The 18,580-nt window shown below is 39.3% G+C and overlaps 1 protein-coding gene across 1 annotated transcript; it reads left to right on the forward strand.

The window, feature by feature from the left end:
- Nucleotides 1-981: 981 nt before the first annotated feature.
- ripk3 (receptor-interacting serine-threonine kinase 3) lies at nucleotides 982-10,905 on the forward strand. Its single transcript, XM_053343141.1, has 12 exons — nucleotides 982-1,139; nucleotides 1,224-1,392; nucleotides 2,747-2,902; nucleotides 3,542-3,690; nucleotides 4,901-4,950; nucleotides 5,867-6,019; nucleotides 6,743-6,825; nucleotides 6,963-7,026; nucleotides 7,931-7,998; nucleotides 9,005-9,056; nucleotides 9,192-9,433; nucleotides 10,681-10,905. The coding sequence occupies exons 1-12, from the start codon at nucleotides 982-984 to the stop codon at nucleotides 10,903-10,905; spliced, it is 1,569 nt and encodes a 522-aa protein (XP_053199116.1).
- Nucleotides 10,906-18,580: the final 7,675 nt, after the last annotated feature.

An 18,580-nucleotide genomic window follows, 5' to 3' on the forward strand; every position in this document is an offset into this window, starting at 1 on the left:
TGGTCTCTGGTCTTATTTACTTCCTGAAACTGTTTGAATGAAAACGAGAAAGCTGTTATACAAAATGACACTTTGAAGAGATGAGGTAAAGACAGGATTTGTTAAAAAAAAGAAATGCAGGATGATATTTGTACAGCTTGTGTTTAAAAAACCAACACCACTTGTGAAAAGTGCTCTTTCTTATGTCCTTATGGCCTCTGCTGTGTTAACAGTTAGCCTATAGCTCTCACTTTCAGTAACTAAAAGATATCATTACTTCCTATTATACATTTTCCACAGAGTTAAATCTACTCAGTGTTGTTTATCATGACTTGCTGCTATTAACTGTCTTATACTTTAATTTTTGTCATTTACAGTCAGTGTTTTATTCCCAAACATTAAGTGATTTAACGTGTTGTTTTAGATCTTATAGCACCAGAATTTGGTCACTTTCAACAGTGCTATACAGCATAGCCAAGTCCATTTCTATTTGTATAGATCAATATGACAAATCACAAATTTGCCTCAGAGGGTTTAACCCTTACATACAATTCAAAATCATAAATTCCCCATCAGTCATTAATAAATAGTTTATTAATCCTTAATGAAGCTGTCAGAGAGAGAGAAAAAAAGACTAAAAAGACACTATATTGTAGTCCAGGAGAGCAATTAATAGAATACGAAGAATTCAAGAAACATGTTTGAATGATGATTTTTGAATTCCTTGACGAATACAGGTCCAACTTGGACATTTGCATATACAAAAATGGATATCCGCTGCACAAAAAAACATTGTATTTCTCTTTTTGTATATTTGGGGTCACATCAGGAAAAGCCCACCTAGGAGAAATGTGTATAGCGTGATTTTACATATCTCAAATTTTGACAATGGGTCAAATTTGACCCTAAACAGTATGTGGGCTAAGTTCTGTATCTGTTGGAATGATTATAAGAAACCTACTATGACCATAACACCCTGAATAATTCCCTCCTGTAGTGAATATGGCACTCACAACTTCTGTAGCTCCCGCGCTGATTGCCGACTCCAGCCTGGAGGGTTGGGTCGTTATCGGCTCCGGAGGGTTTGGACAAATCTACAAAGCAAGACATTGTCAATGGTGCTGCGATGTCGCTGTTAAACTGCTTCATTATGATGACGGGTGAGTTGTTACTAAGAGTTTGTATTTACTGTAAATAAAAAAGAAATGGTAAATAACTCATTGTGCAAAATAATAAACACACAGGACCAGCTCATCTTTGCTGCGAGAGGTTGAAATGATGCGTCAAGGAAGCAGCCCATATGTCATTCAAGTCCTTGGGGTCTTCAAGGGTCGACTGCCGACCTCTGGACCATCAACACACCTCGGTCTGGTCATGGAGTTCATGGAGAGAGGAACACTGGCGTCCCTACAGGTAACCTACATACAGGGTTGTGAGGGTTGAACTACAAGTTAGAAAATGTAGTTTGTATCAAGTACCACAAAGTCATATAACTTGACAGAATACGAGAGCAGAAGGGGAGGAGAAATCCAGCTAATATTTATAGGAGTGGCCGGAGGTGGGCAGTTGTGGTGTCGTCCTGCTCCTGAAACTAGGCCTTATAAGCTTCCCTTCAGCTACTTAAAAATAAACATTTTTGGACAGCTCTGGTGGAGATCAGGGTTCATCTATAAGTTCTGCTTTATTATAAACAATCCCACCATAATAACTTGCAGATTAGTGCAAAATCGTTATGCAATTCACAGTGCTGAAAGATTCTCAGGTAAAGCCTCTGATGAAACGTCATCTGGCCCGCTGGCTGTGTGAAGTCTGAGTTTTCTTTGACTTATTCAGTATTGAATGTGTTTGGCGACCAGTGACACGCTGACAGTTCTGAACACGTTACGCACACATTTTGGTTGAGTGCAGTTATATGCGCAACAAGCTATCATAAACTCAAGCCCTCATTCGGTTCGAGTCTTTGGAACTGCCACAATACCTAATAAACCTCCCTGCCAACTTTTAAGTTCAACGTGTATTAATGTGTATCATCCTCTCTTATCTATTAAAATAACTCAACATGTACTTCAATGATCGGCACAAAGTTTTGCATGGGAAACGTATACACAGTTCTCAGACAATGTACCCTAATGATTTTGTTGATACCCTGATGATACTTCCTCTAGCTCAGGGATATCATTTCTATCATTTACATATTTTAGACGTCAAGTCCCAAAAAAGTTAACCTGCTTTGCAAAGTTACTGCTGCTTCCTCCTCATAATGTTCACGTTGTCCACTTACATATTTCAGATCTTACATCTATGGATATATTTCAGAAGCTTCCATTTCACATAAAGAACAAGAGAAAGAAGTATAATCCGACTATCATTGTTTTTTATGTGGCCTTCAGGGCCATCAAATGTCTCCTGAGGGGCTAACCAATCAAAACACAGTGGGCTCATTGGGAGGGGGGCTGTAAAGTGACAGGAGCTAAAACGGCCTGTTTCAGACAGAGGCTGAACTGAGGGGCTGCATAAAGAGCCAGTATAAGATAAATAAGGAGTTTTCTTAACTTTGAATCATGCAGAGATTAATATAGACCTGGACATGTGCATGATATGTCAGCTTTGTCATTATGACTATGGATGTAGATCCTTAGCCATGTTTATGTATATTTTCTATACATAAATACATCTTTCTATACACAGTAGAGAGAGTGTGTGTGTCTCACTACACATCACTGGTCACTATTTGTAGATCTATAACTATATCTTATATTCTTTACAGGACACCTTACACGGAGCCCCACCCTGGCCGCTGGTCTTCAGGCTGGCCCACCAGGTGGCTCTGGGTATAAACTTCCTTCACAGTCTCTCCCCTGCCCTGCTCCACCTGGATCTGAAGCCCAGCAACGTGCTGCTAGACTCCTATCTGAATGCCAAGGTGGGTCCCAGGCTTTAAGGGAAGGCCAGGCCTCATTCAGTTATGCATACTTCATATTGTTATCAGTTTGCACTCTGCATGCTTTTATTCTCTATTGATACTGAATGGAGGCTGAGAATCATGTAAGACAAAACTATAAACATCTATAAACATCTCAGAATATAGTTAAAAATGTGCAGCCCAAAGATGTCAGATGTCTTGTTTGGTGTGTCCAAATCCCAAATATACATTGATCGCTATCACATGAGACAGCAAATCTTCACATTTGAGAGGCTAAAACAGAATATTTGTAATTTTTGCTTCATAATCACTCTAAAATAAGTCTAAAGAAGTTCACATCATACGTTCATATTTTACAAATGCAAATAAAAGCATTTCCTCTGAATTTGTCTGAATGCTTCAGTTTCAGTTCAACCTTTTTGGTGAACAATTTCTTCTCTTTTTTCCCCATAAACAACTACAGTGTACTAGAGAGATAATTTGCTTGTAGTTACCAATATGAAGACTTATTTATGAGATCCAGCTCTCCTCCCAAACTTACAGTAAATAAGCAATCAACCAAAGTGAGAGAACAACCAGATATTGTAAGCCACAAAGCTACTACCATTACCCTCCTCCATCTCTCTTCTTTCTCTACAGCTTACAGATTTTGGCCTTGCCAGATTTTACCACAGCATCAAACGGATGTCCAAGAGGAACACCGAAGAGGAAGGGGGAACAATCAGCTACATGCCACCGGAGGCGTTTGGTGTCTCGTACAGTCCTACACGGGCCTCTGATATCTACAGGTACAAGAGCAGTGATCCAGCACGACAATGTGTTATTTATCATATAACAAACATTCATTGACATGCATTTCAGTTTGGCGGGCTTTATAGAGCTGTACTGATACGGTCATTTTAATGCAATTGATAATCGTTACCGTCCTCTTCCTCTTCCGGGGTCGGGTCATGGGGGCAGCAGCCTAAGCAGGGAAGCCCAGATTCCCCTCTCCCCAGCCACTTCGTCCAGCGTTCCCGGGCCAGCCGAGAGACATAGAGACATGATAATCGTTTTGCCAAATAAACTTTCGAGTTTCATTCATCAGCTTTGCAACTTCAGTAATGAACATCACACTGAAATTTAGAGCCACAATGTTTATGCTGGGATCGAAACTACATGAATTCAACCCGATTTTGACAAGATTTGACAAGACACAGCAATATTTTAGGGCACTATATCTCAGCATTAGTTGACTGATTGATTAGTCGATCAACAAAAAACTCATCAACATCTATATTGATAATCGTTTAGTCGTTTATAAAGCAAAATTCCAAACATTTGCTGGTTGCACCTTCTCAAATTGAAGATTTGAAGCTTTTCTATGTTAAACATGAGAGTAAACTGAGTGTTTGCCTATTGTTCAGACAAGATTTTACAATGTTCAATGATTAATGAATCACATTAATTAATAATGAATATTTATTTGTTTGTTTGTTCCGATCATGGCAATTTTCAAATCATACAAACAAACAAACAACAACGAACCCCCCCCCCCCGCCCCCCCCCCCCCCCCCACACACACACACAACTATCATCTGAATCATACTCCTTGACTGAAAAGGAGCAGGAAGAAGAAACTCTTATTCTACCTGCCCCTCCTCTTAGCTGCAGGGCAATTGAGATTTACTAGAGCACAGCAGGTTTTTTATTGCTAAACACAGGTGTCGTTTCGTTTGGTAGGAAGTGAAAATAACAGCAGCAGAGTCGTTTCACAGGTGAGGGAAGATAGTTTAGTGTAAATTGGCACCGCATTAACTGCAGTTGATCGCACTTTCAGGAACTCAGGTGACTTCCTCCTTGGACAGACTGCACCCAAATGCTCAACAACTCTCTCTGCAAGTCAAACATCATGGTGCTGATTTCCTCGCACCAGTCATGGGCCAATTTATAGAGACCACAACTGACCATGATACAATTTGTGGTCTTGAAATGTAACTCTCTCGATCTCTCTTTCAGCTATGGTATACTCCTGTGGTCCCTTGTCACAGGGAAACAACCATATCCAAGTAAGGCGATTATTATTATCTTTTTGTCCCGTTTCTTCTATTTCACACTGCCTTTAATCACTCATTATCTACTTGCTCGACACATCTGATTTCATTCTCTTTGATTTCCTTCTCCTTCTTTTCCTTCTTATTTTTGCCTGATGACAAATGGCATAAGGATGGCAGGATTTACATATTTGGATGTTTATTGATATACATGTGTGGCCACATCCGCCATGGTGTTTGTTGGTTTTGGACTGTGACGTATGTGTATTTTCTTTGTATTTGGACAAGGAATGACTTGATGAATTTCTCATCTTAACTGGATGGGGAATAACCCAAGTACAATAAATGTGGTCCTTTTGAACTTAAAATCACTCTGGGTAGGAAAGTAGTGGAGTGTTTTTGGTACTGTACTGACTAATACTGAAGGCACCAATGTCAGCAGTTTCACATTCTACACAAACTGAATTTAAAACTGCATTAATTAATTAAGTGGTCAAATTTGGACATGCAGTACAAGGTTTAAACACAACATTGAAATATTATCACATTGTAAAGTCGATATGGCAAACAGTTTGTTTATTTAGACCTCCAGAACACAACAGAGCAAACTTAATAATTCATCTGAAGTATATTTCTGACCACCCGATGGCTCTTTTTTATTTATTTTTACTGAAAATAGCAGCCTCTTACTTGTTGAAAACCAAAACAATGAGCTTTAAAATGCTAAAAAAATCTGTAAAGCTGAAGTGAATTACAGCTTTTTAATTACAGTTTCTCAGTCTCTTTCACATAGCCATTCAAATTCTTGTTAAAATATTGATTAGTGCTTTAAATTTGGCTTTAAGTTAAGATGCTCATATTCCGTTATTTGTGTGTTCATTTTGAAGAGGACAAAAGGCCACTCTGACACTCCTTCCTTCTTGTATTGTAGATGCAATGTCCAGCATTGTGCGGTTTCGCATCCCGCAGGGAGACAGACCTTCGCTGGATGAGATCAGAGATCAGTCAACAGGGCTGACAGGACTGATGGACCTCATGGTGAAATGCTGGGAGCAAAGACCTGCACAAAGGCCGACCTCCCGTGGTAAGAAAACTCCCTTATTATCCGTGAACTAGAGAAAAAATATGGTGATGTTCTGGTAGTGTCGGTCTGATGGTCCACCAAAGCTATTAGATGGATTATCACAACAGTTTGAAGTTGATATTTTCCACAGGATGAATTCTACTTATTTTGGTGTTCCCCAGACTTTTTTATTGTGAAATGTCTCCACAACTATGGGATGGATTGGTACAGACATTCATGCAAACCCCCAGCAACAGCTCATGTAGCTCTGCGTGATTGAATGGTTTTATCCCAGTTAGGTTTGATGGAGGGTCTCGGCTGGGGGAAATCTCTGCTGAAATCTCTGCTGAATCTCTGCACTATGGGCACATTGGGCCCATAGTGCTTGTGCAATATGTATTCAGGTGGCATTCTGGCTTCATTTGCTAAAATCCAGCACCATCGTCAAAACTTTGTTGACCAGTACTTTGGTTTATGATGAAATACCTGCAAAACTAATGACATCAGCCCCAGCTATACTTTGTGTTAGGTGCTAATTACCAAGATTTCAAACGTAGTAAAAAATATCAGTGTGTTACCATTGTCAGTGATTGCTCATTGAAATTTCAGTGGCAAAAACATAGCATGATATTCAGACTTAAGTGCCATTTTGTTTCACTAGCTGTCACTATTTGAATCTCTGATTACACTTTTTAGTAGATTGTAGTGCCTGGCTCTGATGTTACGTATTCACTCTTTTCACAGAGTGTACAACGGTGTCAGAAGAACTGTTTAAGATGCACAAACATGCAATTATTGATTCAGTCCATCAAGTGCTGAAAAAACTGGTGAGTAGTGACTATTTTCAAACACAGTCATGCTGCAATGCTGTTAAAATTTTAGCATGACGCAGCAAATAAATATGTATTTTTTCCATGTAGACTTGCGTCACTACCTGACTTGCTCTTTCTCTTCCTCTTTCTAGGACCAAAGGGAACAAGACAGAAGAACAGACGAGACTCAAAGATTTGATAACTCTCAGACTTCAGGTCCATTAAATTAAATATTTATTTATTCCTTCACTTTTGAAGATGACAATATTTGTTTTAGTATTTGATAAAGACATTTTGGGAAATTAGCTCACTTTCTTGCAGAGGGATGAGAAAATAAATGCCAATCTCATGTGTGTAAGGTAAATATGAAGCTACGGCCAGCAGGTCCATTAGCTTAACTTTACAAAGCATAAATAAAGAATATAGAAATAGAAAAAAATAACCTGTCAAAGTCCAAAGTTAGCAAAAAAAGTGTCACTAATTAACATGCTGTATCTTGTCTTTGTACATGAGTCAGGCTAGCTGTTTCCTCTCTGCTATGCTATGCTAACAAGCTAGTGGCTGCTGCCTGTAGCTTCATATTAACCATACAAACATTGAAAGCAATTGAGCATATTTCCCAAAATGCAGATTTTGTTTGGAGTTGTGTGGTGCTAGTTTGAAATATTTAATAAAATGCATAAAAGTAAAGTAGTAGTAAAGAAGTAAAATGTTATCTAACTAGAGTTTCTGCAGTTTTCAATTGGCTGGTACTAGACTGGATCAGCCGGAAGCACAATTTAAGCAACTCTCTTGAGAATTGTACATGTTGTGTTCTTCATTTTGCACATAACTTTAACCCTGACCATAACCTTAGCCTTAACCCTAACCCTAATCCTAACCTTAGCCATAACCTTAGCCTTAACCTTAGCCATAACCTTAACCTTAACCCTAACCCTAACCACACTCGAGAAAGTTTTGTACCTCCGACCAATCCATTCTGCATTTACCCTTTCAACTTGATCAACAGGAGCTAGTTGAGCTAGTTTAGCCTATACAGAATGACAGAACTGTCATTTTAGACCACCAATTCAAACATTTCACATTATTTACTTACTATACTTTCTTTTTTTTTTTTTAGCAGTGAACGCCGGATTTCAAGGTTTAAACCTTTGTGATAGCGTACCAACAGGACGCCCACCAGTTCAGGTGAGATTAAAACATTTCAGGCTGTCACTGCAACCTAAAGAGATTCTGATCTAGTTTACTTGTCTTTAACACTCAGGATATGTTTGAATTAGCCTTAGAAAATGGATCAGATCTAGTCTAGTTAAGATGAGCATGGATTAAGTCACTATGTGGTTTGTGACTGATGCTTATTTTTGTGGCACAAATTGGTCAATGCTCTGGTGTTTCTGCACTGCACGTTGTTTTTTTTGTTTGTTTTTTTTGCTGCGGTGGGGAAATATTACATGCATCACTTCCTGCTGCACCAGGGGAATTTTCACAGGAAAGAGTGTAGAATATACGGCACATGTAGCAACCTCAGTGAACTGTGTATAGGTTGGATCGGGGTTTGTGTCGGTGTTTCCCCGAAGACAGATGGTTTTAAAAAAAATGGATGGGCATGTCTCTGTCAAACTGGAACAACTATCTCTGAACACAGAAAGCAGGTGGACTGTCTCATCATTTTTAAACTACTTACAGAGCTGTCCAAGCATTTTAAACTTAATGTTAGAGCCCTCATCCAGCAAGATGACAGTCGGACATCTTTGGGCTATGATTTGAGTATTTGTGTTCAACCATTGGCTGAAGTTTTTTCTGTGTGTTTGACATATTGACTCTAGCAAATTATAGATTATAGAGGTTTCTTTAAATGCTGAATAATGAAACTGGGATAGGTGGTGGAAGATTTTCAACACTACACACCTCCAGTTACCTTTTCTCTCTGACTTGGAAACATGAGAACCTGCATAAGAACCTCAAAAAGACTATTTTAAATGTCTTGAAGTGCCTTTCTATCTCATTTTAGAAAACAGCCAGTATCTAGTTAGTTTATCTCTGTGTTACTTTTAAACATTAAAGTGAGCATTCAAGGCTGGATGGACAAGATTTATATATGTGCAATACAAATGAGTGACATATTTTAAGCTCCTTACTATATAGCCCAGGAAACCAAAACGTCATACAGAACTTTTACTTCCTTTTGTTGCAGGAAATTGCCAGCGGTTTGGATGCAAATTACAGAGACAAAACACGAGTCAAAGGTAAAAAGGAAGTTGGTCTTGGAGACTCATAGAAACCACTTAAGTAGGAGGGAAAGTTTTACTTTAGGTCACAAGTCAGACAAACAAATTGCCCATTGTGGCTTGATGTTTTCAGATAAATGTTTTCTCTTTCAGATCTGCCTTCAACCCGACCTACAAGTATGTGTCATATTGACCAGACTGAGCGCACACCATCAAGTTATAAAGTGAAGCCTTCCACTGTTCATCCCATTCATTCGTCTCCTCCGACTCCTCTGAATTTTCCGACTCCTCCGAATCCTCCGACTCCTCCGAATCCTCCGACTCCTCCGAAACCTCCGAATGGGAGGTCACCTCAAGGAAGACCAGCACACATTTCTCAGCCGGCTCAGTTTCAGGTTGGTTTTTAAATGACAGTTTTGTTCAACAATGGCATATCTATTGTTTAAAAAAACTAAACAAAAACAATAATAAAAAAACACCTTCAAGGAATTAATTGAAGTACAACAGGCTACCTGAGCACTTCAAACATCAAAAATCTCTCCTGTGAAGTCAGACTGGTGTTACAGACTGAAAATCCCACCTTTTCCGACTACACACCATTATAAATATGGGATGTACTTCCACTTTTTTTAATGACATCTACCTCTTATTCGTACTCAGGTTGAATCTATTGACTTTGATGCAATCATGAGACTGCATTTTGTGTGTGATAGAGATACAATTAGGCAAACCTTAACGATCACACACACTGAAATATACTCACATGATCTATGTCATACACACATACAATACACTACTTAGAAAATATTCCAAAATGTGACTGTCCATCACCTGGTGTTTGTATATTAAAGGATACAACTGGCAATTTTCTATATTTTCCTCACTGTTATATTGCACAACACACTGCACATACATTGTTTTACTTATCACCGGGTCTACTGTACCATTCAGCCTGTGAAAACCATTGTACTGTATAATATGTATTTTGTGGCTCTGGACTACTTTGATTTTTAAGTCTGAGAAAATATCTTTAATGATGTGATAGTGACGACATCAGGGTTATCTCGGCCTGGGCTTAGAAAGTTACCTTTACCAGATTACAATTACAATTTAGGGTTTTAATGTTGAACAACGAGATGTTAAGTTGCATAATCTCATCTCAGCTCCCTTAAATATACTGTATCTCAGCCCCCTTAAATATACTGTATCTCAGCCCCCTTAAATATACTGTATCTCAGCTCCCTTAAATATACTGTATCTCAGCCCCCTTAAATATACTGTATTTCAACCCCCTTAAATATACTGTATCTCAGCCCCCTTAAATATACTGTATCTCAACCCCCTTTAAATATACTGTATCTCAGCCCCCTTAAATATACTGTATCTCAGCCCCTGGGCTTAAAAAGTTAACTTATGGGAAAACTTGTGTTACAATTTAGGGTTTTAATGTTGAACAATGATGGCGTTTACCAGGAATTTATGGTGTAATGAAGAGATGTTGAGTTGCATAATAGGAAGTGAAACCAGGGACTAAAATAAATATATCTCAGCCTTCTTTTGCATCCTCAAACTTCATGAAAGTGCACTTATTACAAATACTATATTGCTGTAATATTTCTGTCTTTATGTTTTGTATCCACAGCGTCAGTTTTCCAGCCCCGACACCTTCTCGTGCCATAGTCCCTCTACTCGTGGACTCTGCATAAATCTCAGCAACGTAGTCGGATTTCAGCAAGGCAACAACAACACCATGTTCATCAACGACTATGCCGCTGAGTCCTTAGAGAGGAGACGGCACCCAACAGCGCCATCTAGCGTTAACCTTTCGCCGACACGAGGCAGACAGAACACAGGAGGAGCCGGCTGAGTTCATGTGAAGCTTTTCAACTCTTCTACAGTTCTCTGAGTTTGGTTGAACCTTTATTTACACGACAGGAAGGTCATAGTCTTGTAAAAGAAGCTCCAGGTGTGAAAGCGTATAGCTATATTTTACTTTTTTTTTTTTTTCAATGCATTTTAATGTTTAAATCTGGATTCAGATTCATATTGTTTGCTGTACGGCGAGCTTTTAACCCTCCTTTTGTCAAGTCAAGGTCAAGGAAGTAAGGACAGAAGGAAGGAAGGAAGGAAGGAAGGAAGGAAAGGAGTAAGGAGGGAGGGAGGAAGGAAAGAAGGAAGAAAGGAAAGGAGTAATGAGGGAGGGAGGAAGGAAGAAAGGAAGGAAAGGAGTAAGGAGGGAGGTAGGAGGGAAGGAAAGGAGTAAGGAGGGAGGTAGGAAGGAAGGAAAGGAGTAAGGAGGGAGGAACGAAGGAAAAATTAAAGAAAGAGGAAGGAAGGAAGGAAGGAAGGAAGGAAGGAAGAGTCAAAAGAGACGGGGTCAATTGGACCCGAGAGGAACGACAGGAGGGTTAATAATTGTGCTTTGGATTTTATTTTTACAATCCTTATTTATTTCCGCTTCTTTTTACTTGAAAATTAAAATGGAAAAACTCACACCTCACTTTTTGCCCTGTCAGCAGTATAAATATGAGCCAAGTCTGGTCATATGGTTTTTGCTTTTACACCAACTGTGGCCAACAAGTATCAACAGTCACAGTGCCAGTGCAGCACCGCGTGCCAGAATCCGCCTTAAAAAACAAGAACCCTTAAAATATAATCAAGACTATTCTCACATATGTATTATTATGGTTTAGGCCTATTAACCCTCCTGTTGTCCTCCCAGGTCAAATTGACCCTGTCTCTCTTTTGTCTGTTCCTTCTTTCCTTCCTCTTTCTTTAATTTTTCTGTCATTCTTCCCCTCTTTCCCTCTTTCTTTGCTCCCTCCTCATTCCTTCCTTCATTCCTTCCTAATTTCCTTCCACCCTTCCTTCTCTCCTTACTTCCTTCCTCTTTTCCTCCCTCCCACTTTACTCCTTTCCTTCCTTCCTCATTCCGTCCTTCCTTCTCTCCTTCCTCCCTTCCTCCTTACTCCTTTCCTTCCTTCCTTTCTATCTTCTTTCCTCATTCCTTCCTTCCTTCTCTCCTTCCTCCCTTCCTATGTTCCTCCATCCCTCCTTCCTTCCTTATTTCCTTCCTTCCTTCCTTCCTTCCTTCCTTCTCCCTTCCTCCTGTCCTTCCTTGACCTGTGGACAACAGGAGGGTTAATGCCAGATGCACTCTCTATTTGAAAATCAGTTAATTAAACACAGCAACACTTAAAGGATATTCCTAATCCTGGAGTCTCCTCCTGTTTTATGGAGGTTAAACAGACTACAAGAATAACTTAAAAGTGTTGTTATGATCCAATGTGGTCATTTTCATCTGCACTGACAAATCTAATTTCAAATCAAAATATACTGTGTATATTAATACAAGTACCGTTGGTCTGTTATTACAAACTCACATCGTGATGTGCCAAGAAATGTTCAGTTCATTTTCTTAACCCTCCTGTTGTCCTCAGGTCAAGGAAGGACAGAAGGAAGGAAGAAGGAAGAGAGGAAGGAAGGAAGGGAGGAAAGAAGGAAGGAAGGAAGGAAGGAGTAAGGATGAAAAGAGGAAGGAATTTAGGACATAAGGAAGGGAGAAAGAAAAGGAGGAAGGAGGGAGGGAGGGAGGAAAGGAGGAAAGAAAGGAAGGAAGGAAGGAAGGAAAGAAAGGAGTAAGGATGAAAAGAGGAAGGAAGGAAGGAAGGAAGGAAAGAAAGACAGAAAGGAGTAAGGAGGGAGGGAGGAAGGAAAGGAGGATGAAAGGAGGAGGGAGCAAATAAAGAGGGAAGGAAGGAAAGAAGGAACAGTCAAAAAAAATGGGGTCAATTTGACCCGGGAGGACGACAGGAGGGTTAAAATATCCAACAAGACATTAATTTCTTTTATAGCAGGAATGTGCATAAACTGATGAGCAATACTTTTCAATAGCTTCTTGCATCTGAATACTTCGTTCAGTTAACGCGTGATGTAGCTTCAATGAAGGAACAAAAATATGTGGAATATTATATTATAAGTGATGTTTTGCACTTTGTAAAAATGCTTAATTTGAAAGAAAAAGTTGTGTGGTTTTATTCTATAGGTCGCTTATTGTCAACAAATCTTGTGAGAAGACGAAAAGCAACGTCTGACTCTTAATACTTCCTCTCTGTGGTTCTCAACCTGAAGGACATAAGTTCTTATTGAAGATTTTAAAGACAGGTCAAAAATATAAAGTGTCATTTTTAGGGCTGTCAGTGTTAACGCGTTAATCGTGATTAGATTAATGCAATCCACAACGAGTTAATTTATTTTAATCACATTTTAATGTTGCAAGCCTTTTTGTCCCTTCTACTCCCCCGTAGACGGCTCCTCTAGCTGTAGCGCTATGCTTTGAAGTGGCCTCCTGCAGTAAACCTACCGCGCTGATGGAAAGTAAGAGAGCTACTGGACTTTTGAACGGCTTGTTTAACTTTAAAAAACTTCCAGACGGTTCAGTTGACAAGTCAAAAGTAAAATGCAACCTGTGTCAAACGGAGTTTAACTACCACCGGAGTACGTGGAGTTTGAGTTAGCACCTCCACGCTAAACACCCAGGTGCAGCCAAGCCAGCCTCAGCTCCACCAAAGGACCATTTTGGAGTGTGGGAGTCGCAGCAGAGCCGTGATTGATTCCCAGTTAAGACACTCTGGTAAGAAATGCTTTACATTATGGGCTTAAAACTGCCTTGAAATGTAAAATAACAGGATTTTAAACATGCAATTCAAAACGGGATTAATTGCGATTAACTACAGAAATTCTGCAATTAATCTCGATTAAAAAAATTAATCGTTTGACAGCCCTAGTCATTTTTAAGAAAGGGTTTGGATTTCCTGATTCAGCTCGGCACTCTTTTAGCAAAAGTATCTTGAAGAGAAGTAAACAGTGCATTTGTTGGGGACTATTAGACTATGAGTGGCAGATAAACACACATTCAGTATTATACAGTAATGGGTGTTTAAGGCAGCAGAATGGTAATAATATATAATGAACTACAGTTGACAGTTCAAGCTCAGTTTAAGTTTAAAAACAGACAATACTAGTCTTCTCACAGGATTTGTTGACAATAACAGTAATAATATAGGAAATCACCAGAATGATCCTTTAACTTTGAAGGTGCTTAAGTGGAAATAAGCAGTAAGGGAACCTGATTGTAATAAGTGAAAAATAAAGTTTACTATGATTCATATATTGTAATAAATTCAGTGTTTGTACTCAAAAGCTGTTTGTGTTATATTTATGTGTTACATTATTTGGTTGGTATTTATGTTTCAAACACAGAAACCAGAGTCCCTTTTCTTAACATTCACATTTACCATTCAGCTAACAGGGTCCTCCAAAACCTGCAGGTAACTCAACTGAACCCCTGCCTTCACGGTGAGATGTTTTAATGAGGGAGCAGCACTCTTAGAGCCCCATTTTCAAATGATTTAATTCAGTTTTCATATTTTAAGAGTTTTATATCACTGAGTGGCAAAAATTAGTTCAATAATCAGTTTGTTAGGTTACCAAAAATATATCTCAGCATCTATTTTGATGATTAATATAAGCAAAAATATATCTTTGTACTCTCAGTATTTTAGGTGTTTTGCAATGTTGGTCAGACAAACCAAGACTGGCCAGTTTTTACTGCTTTTTGATATTTCTAACCAAATAAATATTGATTAAGAAAGAAGATAATTCTTTCTTTCTTTTTCTTTTTTATAGCACTTTAAAACAACCACAGCTGAAACAAAGGGCTGTACATAAATAGATAAAAACAACACAGGAACATAAAACAATTAACAGGAAATAAATACTAAAATAAGTGTTTATTGTTTTTAAAACAAATTAAAAACAATAAAACAATAATTAAAAAACAAACAAACCATAAAACACGAAAACAGGAGCAGAGTCTCATGCACGGTTGAAAGCCAAGGAATAAAAATGGGTTTTAAGACGAGTTTTAAAAATGGACAGTAAGGAGGCTTGTCTCATTGTAATTGAATAATATGATAATGAAAATATTAGTTGCAGCACTTTTTATGTATGTTTTTGATGTCCAAATTACAGGCAGCAGGAATATAGCCACAAAACCTTCAAAAGCTTAACATTAACTATAAATCAACTATAAGTCTATAAGTGAAAGACTGTTATGAACATATTTGCTTGTAACAGAACTACGAACTCTAACTTGAGTTGTCTGTTGATGAACCTTTTGCCTGTAGGTGGCACTCTTTCTTTATTTAAGCTCCTGCTGAGACTCACTCATGTCTTTCTCTACTTACTCCAATCAAATCACTTTTGTTGCTGTTGAAAAATGTGTAATGGATCACTTTCTTTTCACCTGGAACCTTTTTAGGACATACTTTTTAACCTTTGTGTCATCCTCCCAGGTCAAATTGACCAATGTCTGTTTTGACTGTTCCTTCTTTCTTCCCTTGCTTCCTTCCGTCTGTCCTTCCTTCCTTCCTCCTTCTCTCTTTCGTTCGTTCCTCTCTCTTTCCTCCCTCCTTCTTTTCTTCCCTCCTCCCTTCCTCCCCCTTCCTTCCTCCCTTCCTTACTTCCTCCCTCCCTCCTTTCCTTCCTTGTTCATCCCTTCCTTCCTCCTGTCCTCCCTCCCTCCCTCCCTCCTTTGCTTCCTTCTTCATCCCTTCCTTCCTTGACTCGAGTACAACAGGAGGGTTAAGACAGAAAATAATTAAGTTGATTTTGGCTGAAAGCAAAATGAACATTAACTTATATGAAAGATGTCACTTTTTATAACTTAAACTTACTACTTAAACTCCTCTTTAAAATACCTTTGTTTATTTTTAGTTGTTTCTGAGATTATATTTGGACTATTTTAAAAGAGCCTCATTTATTACACACTGTTCACCTAATTTTGGAACCAAAGTCGTCACATTGTTTTTGTACTCCAGACACGAACTTCCAAAGTGCTAACACAGGCCTCTGCTGCGCACCGAGGCGTTGAGACTAATCGGTGGTGACGGTCCAGTTGTATACTCGGCAGGCTCCTGGCACCGGATCCCTTCTTTCACTGCCAAATGCTCCATCTGCCACCGGATCCTTCGCAGAGACACACTGTGCGTCGCCGGGGACGACGAAACTCACACAAGGATAAATAATATAACATGAATACTTAACAGGTATTTTTATATGATGTTGGTGCTGTACTTTATGTATGTTTTGGGTCAGACTTAGCAGTGTAAGCCCACCATGAACCAGAATATACCTCTTGGGGGATACAGCAGGGGTCCCCACTATTTTCAGAACAACCATCAGTCCGCATTTAGTGATTTATAGAGTAGAGGGCTTATACTGTAGAGCATGGGTGTCAAACTCAATTTCATTCAAGGGCCACATAATGCCTAATTTAATCTCACGTGGGCCGGATCATTAAAAGATGGAAGGAAGGAAAGAAGGAAAGAAGGAAGGAAGGACAGATGGAAAGAAGAAAGGAAGGAAGGACAGATGGAAAGAAGAAAGGGAGGAAGGACAGATAGAAAGAAAGAAGGAAGGAAGGAAAAGAAGACTTGAAAGAAGGAAGGACAGATGGAAGGAAGAAAAGGAAGGAAGGAAGGAAAAGAAGACTTGAAAGGAAGGACAGATGGAAGGAAGAAAGGGAAGAAGGACAGATGGAAGGAAGGAAGGAAGAAAGGGAGGAAGGACAGATGGAAGGAAGGAAGGAAGAAAAAGAAGACAGAAAGGAAGGAAGGGAAGATGGAAGAAAGGCAGGAATAAGGAAAGTGGGCCGGATTGGACCCCTCAGCGGGCCGGATCTGGCCCACGGGCCGCATGTTTGACATCCCTGCTGTAGAGTGTAGTAGAGCTGGTTTGGAGAAGAACAGTTAATCAGAAATCTGTAATTGAGGAAAGATTTGTGATGCTGCCTCTAGTGTTTTCCCTTTCCTTTCCCCCCCTTTCTTGTCCCCCCTTTCTCCCTGATTACTCTTGATGAACAGCACCTGCTCTAATCGAAACATTTGCCATCCATCATCTCATCAGCCAGATAGCGTATTTTCCGGATCATAATGCCACTCTTTTCGCCAGATCGTTAAATCAGCAAAAGTGGCAGTCACATGGTCTTGGCAGCTAGGTGTGAGTTATTTCCTTGTTTTCAGTTCAGAGAAACACCTGAAACTGAGCTCACTGTCCTCCGCATTGAGTGTTTTGTAGAGTAGAGTGTATATAGAGGTGGTTTGGAGGCCATGATAGGCTCAGCATTTACGAAGGACATACGCTAAGCTGGTCAGCCTGTGAGGGACGTGTTAGGTTATTTCCTGTAACATTAATTAAGAATAATTAATAAAATAGGCTAGGCTTTTATTGTCATTTTAATGGCATGTTTAGTTGATAAAGTAAATTCATTTATTTTACCATCTCTTTGTCTTAGCTGACTTTATTATTCAGCTCTGTTGTGTTTCTATTTATTTTTGGTCTTGGCACACATTTAAGCATTTATTGTCACATATTTTTTCATTCATAATTAGTCTCTACACCAATTTACATTCATAACCCAGTAGCAGGCTGTCATTTTGCCCCAGTCTAACACACAACAAGCTTGAGCTAAATGTATAATTTCTAGTACAAATATTCAAAGGAGAGAGAAGTTATTAACAATCACAAAATATCTGAGATGTTTAACTCTCCTGTTGTCCTCAAGTCAAGGAAGGAAGTTAGGAAGGGAGGAAGGAAGGAAGGAGGGAGGACAGAAGGAAAGAAGGGCAGAAGGAAGGAAGGACAGAAGGAAAGGGGGAAAGGAAGGAGGGAAGGGAAGAAGGACAGAAGGAAGGGAGGAAGGAAAGGAAAGAAGGAAGGAAGGACAGAAGGAAAATAGGAAAGGAAGGAGGGAAGGGAAGAAGGACAGAAGGAAGGGAGGAAGGGAAGAAAGGAAGGAGGGAAGGAAAGAAGGACAGGAGGAAGGAAGGAAGGAAGGAAGGAAGGAAGGAACAGTCAAAACAGACGGGGTCATATTGACCCGGGAGGACGACAGGAAGGTTAATAAGAGTAGATTATGACAGACTTTAGTTTGGCTAAATAAACCAACAGTAAAATAAAAAATAACACTTTTCTTGGGCGTCTTTCTGGGTAATATGATCCCAGTATTGTACTGGTGCTAAGGTGCGTGACCCAAATTGGATAACATTGGTAACCATGGATTTTGAGTATGTAGACAGATAGCTAGATGTATTTGATAAGAGGCAGAAAATAGACATGAATTTTCTTTATTGCCACAAACATTTGCTACTCTGTATTTCATGCATTAAAAGATAACAAACCTCAGACAGCTGTTATAATCAAGCAGAGACACCACATCACAGTCGACTAGCCAGACAAAACATAATGAGTCATAAAAGTGCAATCAATGGAAATGGAAATTACATTCAGGATTATTTGGTGCAAAGTGAACCCACCCATTTTTATCTGAAACAAATAAAGTAGTTTCATGTCGCTCCCGGCTTCAGCGTGGAATTGGATGTGTATCTATTGATGCTTCCTCCTTTCTGTACCCTGTTATCAATACCCGTCGCTATCACAGGAACATGAACCCTTTCCTATTACTTCCTACCTACCTCACC

This window comes from Scomber japonicus, chromosome 22 (genome assembly GCF_027409825.1).
Source record: "Scomber japonicus isolate fScoJap1 chromosome 22, fScoJap1.pri, whole genome shotgun sequence".
Taxonomy (NCBI): domain Eukaryota; kingdom Metazoa; phylum Chordata; class Actinopteri; order Scombriformes; family Scombridae; genus Scomber; species Scomber japonicus.

Excerpts from the sequence above, each read along its gene's own strand:
- ripk3 (XM_053343141.1), top strand. The coding sequence starts at position 982 with ATGGCACTCACAACTTCTGTAGCTCCCGCGCTGATTGCCGACTCCAGC. Across the intron at positions 6,020-6,742 it reads ACAAAGGCCGACCTCCCGTG|AGTGTACAACGGTGTCAGAA; the intron begins GTAAGAAAACTC and ends CTCTTTTCACAG. Across the intron at positions 9,057-9,191 it reads AGACAAAACACGAGTCAAAG|ATCTGCCTTCAACCCGACCT; the intron begins GTAAAAAGGAAG and ends TTTCTCTTTCAG.